This window comes from Rhinolophus ferrumequinum, chromosome 13, assembly GCF_004115265.2.
Source record: "Rhinolophus ferrumequinum isolate MPI-CBG mRhiFer1 chromosome 13, mRhiFer1_v1.p, whole genome shotgun sequence".
NCBI lineage: Eukaryota > Metazoa > Chordata > Mammalia > Chiroptera > Rhinolophidae > Rhinolophus > Rhinolophus ferrumequinum.
Genome location: NC_046296.1, coordinates 49,308,869 through 49,321,903, shown reverse-complemented (window position 1 = coordinate 49,321,903; position 13,035 = coordinate 49,308,869). Strand labels below are relative to the sequence as shown.

At 39.8% G+C, this 13,035-nt stretch overlaps 1 protein-coding gene across 1 annotated transcript in view; it reads left to right on the top strand.

The window, feature by feature from the left end:
• Positions 1-8,360: 8,360 nt before the first annotated feature.
• TTC27 (tetratricopeptide repeat domain 27) overlaps positions 8,361-13,035 on the top strand; it is a 143,354-nt gene continuing 138,679 nt past the window's right edge. The window contains exons 1-3 of the mRNA XM_033125352.1: positions 8,361-8,653; positions 9,748-9,925; positions 11,997-12,126. Coding sequence (XP_032981243.1) covers positions 8,554-8,653; positions 9,748-9,925; positions 11,997-12,126 — 408 coding nt within the window. The 5' untranslated portion in view covers positions 8,361-8,553. The remainder of the gene's footprint in view (positions 8,654-9,747; positions 9,926-11,996; positions 12,127-13,035) is intronic.

The window sequence follows — 13,035 nt, the reverse complement described above, 5'->3', positions numbered from 1 at the left end:
TTAGCCAGGCAGAAAAGTTATTCCCGACACAAGCAAAAGGAGAGCTCGAGTTAATGGCACCACGTTAGATACTATTGGATTTTAAGAGACAAAGTAGGGATGGTTGAACTGAATGTTGGTGTAGTGTTGGAAAGATAGAAGTTGGGTCATGGGAGACCTTGTTCTGTTAAGGAGTTTTGACATCACCCCAATAAAGAGCTCTCAAGGGGTTTTAATTGGGGGAGCAACCTGGTCAGATTGTGTTTCAGGAAGGTCATTCTGCCGACTATTGGGAGGTCATTTTAGGAGCCCACTCTAGAGTCCAGATGGTAGGTCATAAACTAGAACAATTAAAGGGTTGGAAAGGAAGAGACAATGGACAGAACTTGGGGAAATACATATCTTTCGGTATGAGAATAACTTCAGTATGTTTACAGGCTGAGGAGCCAGTGGAGGAAGGGAGAGTGTGCAGGCCTTGGAAAAGAAGGGACCAGCAGACACAGGATGACCAAGGTCCCAGAGTACGCGCAGAATATGAAGAAACTCAGAAGCAAGAAAGCCAATTGTTCATGAAACTAGGAACTATCAAGGTGTTATCTTAAAGAAAAGTACAAAAATAAACTGCTTAGCTACTAATCTAGCATTAAGACCAGTATCTGCAAAGTCAGACAAATGTAGGAAGTACTGTAAACCTTTATTTCTTTGTCCTATAATTTGGTTTATGGGACAAGGATAAGATGGGTAAGGTGAGATGTTCCAGTTACTAGTCTGTCTTAAACTGGTGAAGGGCCAAGGTTTTTGGTTACCCCTCCTTTCCAGCAGAGACCGATGTTTTGTAAAATTCAATGAAAATGTTGCAGCATTGTCACACTGCTTCCTCTCATTTTCTAAACCCATGGCCAACTGGTAGCAGTCTGTGGACCATGACTTGAGCGGCACTGTGCTAAACAACTCAAGTGAGGGTAGGTCCCCAGCCAGCTACCGTGTTTCCCCGAAAACAAGACCTAGCCGGACAATCAGCTCTAATGCGTCTTTTGGAGCAAAAATTAATATTTATGTTAGATAAGACTGGGTCTTACATTAATTTCTGCTCCAAAAGACGCATTAGAGCTGATTGTCTGGCTAGGTCTTATTTTCGGGGAAACACGTTATTACTAACTGCCTATTTATTTAAAAGCTAATAATCAGCTTTCACCAAAGCTGATTATTTAGTAGACAAATTTCTACATTTGCATTTTTTCACCATTCTATATACTTTTCCACAATTTAAAGTTAATACTCTGGTATATCCTTGTATAGGTGCTGGAATATTATCAGTTTGCTTCAAACACAAGCTTCAAATCTTGGGAGATAATGATACTGGTTAGGCCTAAAGATTCCAAGATGGAAACACACATGCCCACTGGGTCAACCTAGACACGGGAACAGACCCAACTGCAGACCTTGGGGAGTTAGATAGACTCAGAGCAGGACCAGGCAGCCTGGGTACGAGAGGACTGGAATGAGCGTGGCCCAAGCTATTGCTCTGGTGCTTCAGTCTAGGGCAGGGGCGTCCAAACTGCGGCCCGCGGGCCATTTTTTATTGGCCCGCAGCAAATTCCAAAAATATATTTAGTTTACTTAAATAAACGAGGTGAGGCAGTACGTACTTTACCTCGAGTGAGTGGCCCGGCTATTTGTATATTTTACCGCATATGGCCCTTGGTGAAAAATGCTGAAAAAAGTTTGGACACCCCTGGTCTAGGGCAAGATGGTCAGAGTATGGCAGGGCTTCAGGTTCATTTGGTCTCCGTAATACTGAGTTTCTTATGATAATTTATAGCTTATTATGGAAAATTGGGAAAATACTAAAAAATACAAAATGAAGTTAAACCCTTAATATTCTGGTATCTTTCCCTCTACTATATTCTATATAATTGGTTTGTTGTAGATACAATTTTATCAACTTTTTAACAATGTTACGTACTTCTGTATGAAAGCAAATGAATGGCTGGCTGTATGAAATGCTTAACTAATTTCTTACTATTGGATATTTAGGTTATTTCTGTTTTTCTAGTTATAATGTTCTAATGAACATGGTCTATATCTTGAATTATTTCCTTATGGTAAATCATAGAAGTAGAATTACTAGAACAAAGGTTTCGATATATAATGACTACTTCCCAGACGTGGTAATGATTCACACTTCCCGTATCAGTTAATGATACCATGCCCTGCCAGCACTGGGGATGATAGATTTTTTAATCTGGTATTTTTACCTATCATCATCCAACATTCTTTGGTTTACATTTCTTCAACGTTGTTTATGATTATTAGCGATTTAAAATTCTTTTTTGTGAGTGATCACTTTATACCTTTTTCCATTTTTTGTGTGCATTGTCTTAAGGTTAATATCTATGAGCTACTTGAATGTATTTTTCCCAGATGGCCTCTTCATTTTTATTTAGTTTTGAATTAATACAGAGCTGTAGTACAGGACCTATCTTAAAGGTCTTTTTTATCTGTCTTTCTGAAGTTGATGAAAACCCTTAAGTATAGCTCTTTACTTGATCTTGCTAGTAGTATTAATTTAACTTCAAATCTGTCTTCTGCCTAACAGTTTTACGATGTAATTGTCTTTTTGTTTGTTTTTAGACGTTTTTAAATATTCCACAGGGGGATATTTATTTAAAACGAAAGAGACCATGATCAATTAAAATGCCACAAACAACAAAATGCATAAAAATATTTATATTGATAGATATTTTTATAATTTTTTTCTTACATATACTGGCAGCAATCTTAAAAATGCTTTTGTTTTGTTATTCTTGGGTGCAATTTTTGATCATAACTACAATTTTTGTTATATTTTCTAATATTGAATAGAAGAAAGAATTCATTAGTATGGTTGATCAAAATTTGGTTTTTTTAATGGTCAGGATGCATAAAACATACAACCTCTCCCATAGACAATACACACTGTATGTCTGACAGGTTTGTGTTCCATTAACATAAATTCTATATGCTGTGATTCCAATCAAAAAAAAAATGTGGATTTATAATAATATATTCTGTAAAAATCAAGTATATTCCTGTCGGGTGGATTTTCATTTTGGCTGGGCATTGATCAGGACTGAATCTTCTCACAATTTTAACTGTCTGATTATTGGAAGAATTTTACATAGCTTCTGGCTCTATATTTCAAATCTTGTTCCTCTTCCATTACCCACCTACCTCTGGTGTAGAGCACCACAGGATTCATTCATTTATTTCATCCTAAGACCTCCAGCCTGCATTTTTGTTTCATAATAGGTCAGCACAGAGGGCTGTAGGAGCATTCCTGGAAGTCATCCCTACAATGAAATGCTTAGCAATACCTCAATTATATGAAGAAATGACTGCAAACTACATAAATCTATCTCACTAAATCAAAATACATCCACAACTCAACTTCCTGCATTCTCCAAATTACCACAGCCACTCCAATGTCACCTGATTGGAGAAGTGGACTTAACTGGTTGATATGAAGATGTCTTGCTATCAGTCTCTTCTCCCCCTGTCCTCCCACCACCCCTAAGCAATCATTAATCTATTTTGTTTCTTTTGCCAATTTCACACAGTCTTACGATCAGGTGACGACATTGTTAGGACCCTTGCCAGAGCTTGTGAGGAAGGGGCCCTGAACCTTAAGTTTCATTAGCTTTGTGGTTTATCTGCCTCTATACCTTTATTCTGCAGGAATCTACATTCTTTTCTGCCACTTAAAGGATTGATGTAGAGCATGCGTGTATGTGCTGTGAAAACTGGGAAAAGAGTTCAACTGGAAAATCAGGGAAAGCTAAGTAAAACGAGAGGAACTTGATAGGATTCAGAAGGTTTACAAAGTCTTTGAGACTATCAGGGAGTTACACTTTTGTTGTTTCGGTTTTTTTTGAGGCCTCACTTTCCAATTAAAGAAGCTGACTTATTTATTGGGTGTTTGGTCTCTAAATTTTTTTCAGAATGCCCCTTAAACATTTTTTTCTGACCTGTCAAAAACTTCCCTTAACGGCCATTGTTATTCTAAGTTAAAAAAAAAAAAAATCAAAAATTTTTTTTTAATTTAAGTTTTTTATTTACCAAGGAAAATTCAAGGGTTGGGATTATGGTTTGGCTTTATGTAAGAGGTAGAAATTCTTCCAGGAAGCAATTTAGACGTTGATGTAGACAAACCTGTAACACACCAAGAAGGAGGCCAGTACAGCTGGTTAACTATGTGCTTGTAACAGTATCTCACATTCCCCAACTGAGTGGAGGCCAGTCAGTGATGGACTGTACGTATGATCAATGGCCCCAATAGTTACTGATCCTAGAATACAGATTACACAAAATGATCTTTTCGCAAATTGACAAGGCAGGAAGCATCCTCAGGAAGGTTTTACAGGCAAGTTTGACTAACTGCTTTTTCACAGATTGGTCATCAACCTAAAACACCTCATGGCCAGCTTGGATTGGATTGGAGACTTAACTGGGCCTGTGTTTCCATACATTTCCTATGGAACACTTCCTTATACATTCTAGAGAAAAAGACAATTTCAGGCAAAACAAAAACACATGAAGCAAGACTTTGTACATGTAGACAAATATCAGCAAAAACAATGCCAGCAGCACAATAATAAGCAGTGTGGTAGGCAGCTCTAGGACGAGCCCAGTGATACCTGCCTCCCTCCCCTCACATACGCACTGGACTTACAGATTTCATTTTCACGAACAATATGGAGAAGTGAAGGTTCACTTCTGAGATTAGGACACAAAAACATTGTAGCCTCTGTATTGGGTTTCCCTGTGAGAGAAGCCCTCTGCCCTGTTGTGAGCTTCCCCACATAAAGGCCATGTGGAAAGGACTGATGTCTTTGGCCCACAGACCATGGGAACGTAAGGCCTGCTACATGATAAGCGTGGAAGAAGATCCTCTCCTGTTTGAACCTTGTGTATAAGTAGCCTCTGTGAGAGCAAGACTGAGTCTGAGACACACAGCCAAGCTGCACCCAGATTCCTGGGCCTCAAAATTGTGAGGTAACCAGTGTTTATTGCTTGGAGCTACTATGTTTTGTGGTGATTTGTTACACAGCAATGGACAACTAACACAAGCAGGGTATGGCACAAATACCAAGTGATACACCTCCCAAACAGAAAGTCTAATCTTAAAAAAGACGTATGTCAGATAACCAAATGCTGGTCCTCTAACAAAAGGTCTAACTTCTTAAAACAAAGGACTAGGCCTAATAACATTATACAAAACCTACTCCATTAAAAATCTAAGGATAAAATAATAAATTTATCAGGGGGAGCACAATGAAACTAGTTACCTCTCATATTGTTGAGTCTTACTCACCTGGCAGTAGAGCTGAAGGGGCCAGTGCTGGTCTGAGGGTTCCCAGAATGCTGCCTACAATGGCCTTGCAAATGGTCTCGGTGGAGCCTCCAGGTTTGTCAAAGGGATGATGAGACCACTAAATACCTGAAATGAAAAGATAAAGCTGAATTTATTGCTTACTATAGTGTATTGAACCTTGTGGGCTGCCATAACACGGTACCACAGACAGAGGCTTAAACAAGATCAAGCAGTTGGCAGGCTTCTTGGGCTTCTTTCCTTGGCATGTAAGGTGGCTGTTTTCTCCGTGTTCACATGGTCTCTCTGTACACATCTGTGCCCTTTTTTTTCCCTAATGTCCTCTTCTTATAAAGACACCAGTCACATTGAATTAGGGCCCACCCTAATGTCCTCATTTTACCTTAATGACCTCTTTAAAGACTGTATCTTCCAAATACCATCATATGTTGAGGGCTCCTTACTGGGAGTCAGGACTCCAACATACGAACTTGGGGGTAGGGAGTGGAGACACATTCAGCCCATGACATACTCTAAGGGGACACTGTTGGTGAGGCACAGTGTCCCAGCAGAGCAGAGTGGTGACCTTACATAGAGTTTGGGCCAGTGTGGAGTCCAGGAGATGGCAGACTTCCAGAGGAATAAGGAATTGACATCAACTGAAGCATGATGTCTTGTTCGTTGCTGGCACTCAGACACATGCTTGGTAGAGTGAGTCCATCGCTGACGGGCTGTTTCAGAAGCAAGGGGCTGACTGGTGGATGTTCAGTGAGGCAGGTTGTCATATTGATCAAACAGGTTTAAAGGCTTCCAGAAGAGCCACTGTTTTTTTCCTACGTTTGTGGAAATGTTATAAAAAGTGTCTTTCATTTAGTCCCAGTTTTCTCCTAAAGTGGCCTAACATCTCTTAGCTGTAGATGTGGGAATTTGTGGTACTTTCTGGCTGATTTACAAGTTTACTTTCTGAATCCAAGTCAATGATACTCTGTTGGGTTACAGAGGAAACAAGAGAGGCTTGACCCAGCCAGTTCCTCAGATTACTGGCTGTGTGGCCCTAAACCAGCTACTTGGCTTCTCTGAGACTGTTTCTTCATCTGTAATTGGAAATAACTGTCTCACTGTGTTGTGTCAACAACATAAGTTATATGAAATACCTAGCACAGTATCCGTGGACAAAGGTCCAGAGGTGGGATGAGAAGAAAAAGTGTATGTCAGGAGAAGGCTTTTGGAAGCTAGGTAAGTGACTTAGCTGACCAGAAAAAGCCCACTTCTAAAATGCAATGGGAAAAGCTAAGGCAAACTTTTATCGACACTGAAGAATCCCTGAAAGACTCCAGAACTGGGAGCACCAGATGTCTCTGGGACTAAGTGTTATGGGGTGGGAGCAGGGCTCAAATGAGGAGGATTCCAGCAGAAGGAGTCAGCCAGTTGGAACCCCTGCCCACTCCCTCCCCTCACCCCACCTCCCGTAATCTGGAGGAGCTCCAATATACAGACTGGGTCTTAAATGCTGAGACTCCTGGCTTTCTTACTTCACTTGGCTCCGAAACTCTGGCAACCAGACCCTCACCGTCCAGGTAGATATTAAAGTTTTTCTGAGAAATCTGATCAGCCCAAGAAGAAAGACTGACGTATAGACAGTGATCTCAGCGTTCTCAGCAGACTGCCCAGCCAAGGCACTCTACACCGACCGGCCTTAGAGTGGACGTCTGTCACTCACTAGCTCAGTTTTCACGAACCCTTTTTTTTTCATTCGAGAGCATTTTTTTTTCTCCCCATTTTATGAGTGGAGTCCATTCTGCTCAAAGGGAAATTAACAGACTTAATTACTATCATTGTTTAGCATACCACATTTAAAACAAACAAATCTTGAATTACAGTGAAAGCACCAAGTTTAGCGTGTGGTTCAAATGAGGCTCTACATGCAAGTAAGGAACTTGGTGTAGCAGTCAGTGGTCAGTGTGTTTTACAACTATTGATCTCTAATAACTCTCAAATAGTTTCCATAGTGCTGAATTTTGTGCTTAAAAAAAACACAAATGGACACACTGATCAAATATAATTCCCTGCACAAATAGCATTTAATGACTTTTCAATGAGAAGACATCCTACGGCCTCTTCACTCAGCTCAGGTCTGGCTTCCTTTGCCATCTACTGGCAGCCGCTGAGCTGGGCACTTCTTCCCTCCATAGTCTGGAATGGCTCTGAGGACTGAGGAAGAAAGTGAATTAAGAGTTGTTAGCTTTCTCCTTGGAACTGGGTCCTGCGCTAAGCTCTTTCAGAGATCTATGGCCCTTAATTCCTTCAAAATTCCTGTCTGGTCAGTGTTACCCTGCAGCTTTTTCCATACTCACAGTGCAGGCTGCAAGTCCATGGGGCAGATTCCCACCCTGGCATGTCCTGGCTCCCAGATTCTTGGTTTTCACCTAGGAGTGCTGCTATTAAGTTTTCAAGGACGTGTGACTAAGGTCCTAGACCTGTGCTCAGCCGCATGCACGCAGGGTGGTACGTTTCTGCAGCTTTCAGTCGATCCTCCAAAAACTTCCCTGCACCAGCGGCCGGGCCAGAAGTCCCACAGGGTCATGATTTATGTGGTGGCAGCGTCAAAAGCAGATATTTTACGTATACACTTCATTCAAATAAAGACCTATTCTCTTAACCTGGGGTTCACGGATTCCGCAGCAGAGGGTCTCTAACGTCTTGAAATGGTACCCAAATGTTGGTAGGGAGGGCCCACATGCATTTTGCGGGAAGGATCACGGCTTTCATCAGGCAGTCAGGAGAGTTCTGACCTAAAATGTTTAGAAATCAAAGCGGTACACTCTCCTAGGAAAGCGCAGTTGGCACCGCTTTGAGAAGCATTTTAACACAAGTCGTGGGTGGGCGGTACACAAGGATTCCACGCCTTTTACGTCATCTACAGCTCGCCGCGCGCTCCACTCCCGTCCTTTCCCCGCTCAGGGCGGGGCATCTCCACTGGGCATGCTCAGTACCAAGGACTTGGATTGGTTTCCTAATGGAAACCGGCGCAGTGTGTGTGTTTTTCCCAGGGTGCCCAGCGCTGCTGTCATGGCCGCTCCCTTGGGCCGATATCCGCACATGGGGTTCTAGAGCTGTGGATGTATCCAAAAGAACTGTAGGCACTTCATCTTCGCGTCTTTGGACCCTCCTCCTTTCAATTTTTTTTTTGTTGACCCTTTTGGCAGCTCGTTTTGGCTGGGCCGATGACCGGGATGATGTGGACCCCGGAGTTGGCAGTTTTGAGGGGCTTCTCCACTGAGACTGAGCGACAGCAATGGAAGCAGGAGGGAGTCGCAGACTCAGGTGAGGGAGGCGCACCTGCCAGGGATTTAGGTCAGCGAGAGGGCAGTGAGGAGAAGGGGTGGCAGCGGCTGGATTCTCATCTCTGCTTGTTTTTTTTTTTTCCTACCAAAATCTTGCTGATTTCTTAAGGCTGTGGGTTGTTGCATCCTTGACATGGTGGGTGTGGTCCTCAGGCTCCTTGCTTGTCATTACCCCAAACTTGTCACCGCCCAGATTCAGTACGGTAATAATAACAGTGGCGATGTCAGTTACCTTTCTAAGCCCTTAACATTTATTTAGTCGTTTAATCATTGTAATAGACATATAAGGTGCTACTTTTAATCCCATTTTGCAGATGAAGACATTTAAGTACTGATTGGTTAAGTAATATATTCAAGGTCGCACAGCTGTTAAGCAGAAAAGCTGAAACGAGGCAGCAAAGATGTAATTCTTGTGAACATTGCACATTTACCGGAGAGATAGTTAAAGGCACATTTACTAGTGGGATACAGGCACATCTGGTTGTGGGATTTAAGCCGGAGCTGAAAAAGAAATAATTTAGGACACTATATAGGTGCTGTGTGTGTTGGTTGTGTGTATGTGTATATGTATACACAATAGGTGCTTCAGGAGGTAGTTTTTGAAGTCTGGTGGTCTGGAAAAGTTTCATGGAATGTGCGTGGGATATTAAGGGAGCAATGAGTAAACCAGCTTTTCATCAGGGAGTATGGTGGGGGTAGGAAGAGCCCAACTGTGAAAGGTCTTAGAACCCTAACTACGCATTCTTTTCTGTTGTCAGTAGGAATCTTTTTGAATTTCCAGGAGAAGGGTGAGAATACTTAGTAATGAGGAATATTATTCCTGGGTCTAACTTCCACCTTACTGCTGCTCATGGTATGGATGAGCTGCTAATACTAGCAGTGATGTTTGTAGAATGGTGGGAATTTGTTCAGTGCTTTGTGATTAATGTATAGCAAGCATTCGAAGTATATACTGTTTTTTTTACATACTAAGATGGTAGATGTACCTAATAGTGTTATCCTTTACACTATGAAAAAATTACAGTATGAAAAAATTGTTCTTTTGGATTATTGTACTAATTTTTTGTATTACAGAGACTGGATCTTTCCTACAATTGCTGCTAGAAGGGAACTATGAGGCCATATTCTTAAATTCATTGACTCAAAATATTTTTAATTCAACAATGATGACTGAAGAAAAGATTGACAGCTACCTAGAGAAACAGATACTAACATTCCTGGATTACTCAACAGATTTGGACATAACCAAAAGGTAGACTACATTTAATAATGCCTTGACAGTATAAGGCACTGATTTTAACAGTTGTTGAAAAACCTGGCTTTACATTTAGTCAGGACTTATAATGTACCGTATAATCCATATAAGAACTTCTGTCCAGAGGACCATCAGAATGATAAAGGATATAAAATATAAGGGTTTCATGTATGAAATGAACATATAAGTGAGTGGTAACTGCTAATCCACTGAGTTTCCAAATGCTTAGGTCTGATAGTTTTTAGTCATAGGCAAGACTTTAGACCTTATTTCCTTTTAACTGGAAAGCATACACTATCCATCTCACTATTTCTAGATAGCTGAGTAATACTTGCAACTACTGTTATTATGGTTTAGATTATTGTCTTTCTAGAGATAAGAGAACTTAATGCTTTTATTATTTAACCCTTGGTTTACCTTCTTCCATTAAAGTTTAAATAATGGATAGTTACATAGCAGTGAAACCTAAGTCTTTTAATAGTTTATATTTTGTTGTAAATTTGTTAATAATAAACTTCTTTCTTTACTATCTGTGGCATCCATGTTAAGTTTTAACTGTCTTTAAAATGCATGGAATTTAGTTTTAACTTTATTTCTAGGGAATGGCTTCATTTGGTTCTTCAACAAATAAACCAACTACTTGCTAGATGTTGAGGTTGTGAAGAGGAACAAGACACAATTTGAGTTCACAAAAGAATGTTACTGTAGGCATTTTATTTTATTTTGAAAATTAGTATCATTCCTTTTAATTTTTCTGGTTTACTGGTAGTTTACATTCCTGCAGTGTCATTCCTGATCCTTATTTTGCTGTCTGAAGTGTGTGTGGTATCATAGCAACTAGCTTTGTGGTGCCCATTCGAATACACACATGTACACACAAATGTGTTATTCACTGCTAAAGCAGAATTCCAGCTAGTCACATAGAGCTGAGAAGAGATATTTCAGATGCCTCATTTTGAGGAATTTGAAAATGAAATGTATTTGCCATTCATCTTAAGGATTTTGATTTTTAGTTGTGACAGTTATATTAAGGCTTTAAGATCTTGCTTCACACCTGTTCTTCCCAAGTTTCCTAACTTCTAACTACAAACAGGCTCATTTATCACCTGTTTTCTCTAATGCTGCTTATTCTTTTCTCTGCTCTCAGTTGCATTGCATCCAGAGCTTTATATTCTGGCTATCAAAGGCTTGTAGGTTTGATTTTTTTTTTTTTTTCCTTAAAGACTGTTGCTTTTGAGGAAGATTACCTAGGGGACATAGGGAGAAAAAAACTTTAACTTTCTCTTCACGAAACTTCAAGTTTCTCTGGCTGTTATTTGTTAGAGTTGAATCCACACCTATTTTTGTCTTACTCCAGGGCTTGGCAAATTACGGCTGGCGGGGCAAAATGGCTAAGAATGGTGTTTACATTTTTAAAGGGTTGTAAAAAAGAAACACATGTGACCTGCAATGCCTAAAGTATTTAATATCTGTCCCTTTATCAAAAAAGTTTACTAACCCCCTTGTCTTAAGCCAAATCAGGATTGAAAAAAATAGGTTCAAGTGAAATTTCTCGGGGTCTTTTTGTTATAGTACAGTTATTAGTAAAATGTTGTTTAACAGCAACTTTTTGTTGTCAGTTTTCTTTTGTATAAAATCAGTTTAACATACATCTTCTGGCTGTTAAACCAAATGCAAGAGAAGTTACAGGTGCCTGATTAAGATCTGAATAGCGCTGTTCACGAGAACTTTCAGTGATGATGGAAATGTCCATGATGGTGTCCACTAGTCACATTTGGCTTTTGAGTACTTGAAATGTGGACAGTTGTGACTGAGGGACTGAATTGGAAATTTTGTTTAATTAATTTAAATTTTAAAAAGCCGTATGTGGCTCACGGTTATAATGTTGGACATTGCAGACCTAAATTATTTAGGTTTCTGAAAGTTTTTTTTTGTAATACTCTTCAATAATCTCAATAAATGTTGGTTGATATCTTACCATTTTTCTTAATAAAACTGAAATGAAATAGTGTGTGGTTATGCAGTGATAGTGGTTCATGTTTATTTCTTTAACTGTTCTTATATGCAGACAACAGCTGATATTCCTAATTGGAGTGAGCAGTTTGCAGCTTTTTGTTCAGAGTAACTGGACGGGACCTCTTGTAGATTTACAGCCTCAGGATTTTTTGCCATCTGTTTTGTTCCAGCAATTCAGTGAGGTACGCTTCTTGGAAATGTCATCTGTAGTTATTATTGTGTTATTTGTTCTTCAGGAACTTGTCTTTATAAAGTGGAATTAATAGTTGGTAGGAAAGAAACATGACTTTATAGCTTGTACAAAACCTACTAAGAATGCTTATTCCTTGATCAAATTTTCAAATATTTCTAGAACTTTCATTGCCAGTCTGAATCTCCTCTTCAGACACCTCCATTTAATGGAGCTTGGTGAGCTGCTTTTTTTTTTTTTTTTAAGGACAGGTAGCTGTACTGTTCATTCAGTTACATATATCACCGCAATTACATAAAGATCTTTTCTGGCAAATCTGGAAATCTGTTAAATTTTGTTGCAGGTAAGTTTTGCTGCTGAGCTTAATAACGGTTCTCAGGGGTGATTTCCTTTATATTACAAATGCTTTCTTAAAGTGCCTGGCACAGAGGTCTCCATGGTGGTAACAGTTCTCATTATCCATATACGAAGATAATACTGTTGACCTGCATCAGTACTTCATCAGTAGAGCTTGCAGCTTGACGTCCTTAAAAGAGTTTTTGAGCACGTAGCACAAGGCTTGGTGAGTAGGAAGGACATGCTCTAAAAAGAAATACAGAAATTTTGATTTATCTAGCTAACTCACAGGTCTTGTACATAGCTGTTAATCTCGCAGCCTGGAAAAAGGGCCCCAGAGCATCCAAAGCTTATGCAACAAAAGGGACCTATTTACTGTTACCTGGTTTCTCAGAATTGGAAATAACAAATGAAAGGGGAATGGAGTTATTAGAGATAAGTATTAATAATTTGATGGTAGATTGGAAAGAGAAGAAGTATAAAAGCAGCCATAATCTGAAAGCCAAAAGAATTAGCTCTGTATACATCAGTTTAGTGAGTGACTGTATTTTATCGCAATAGAATA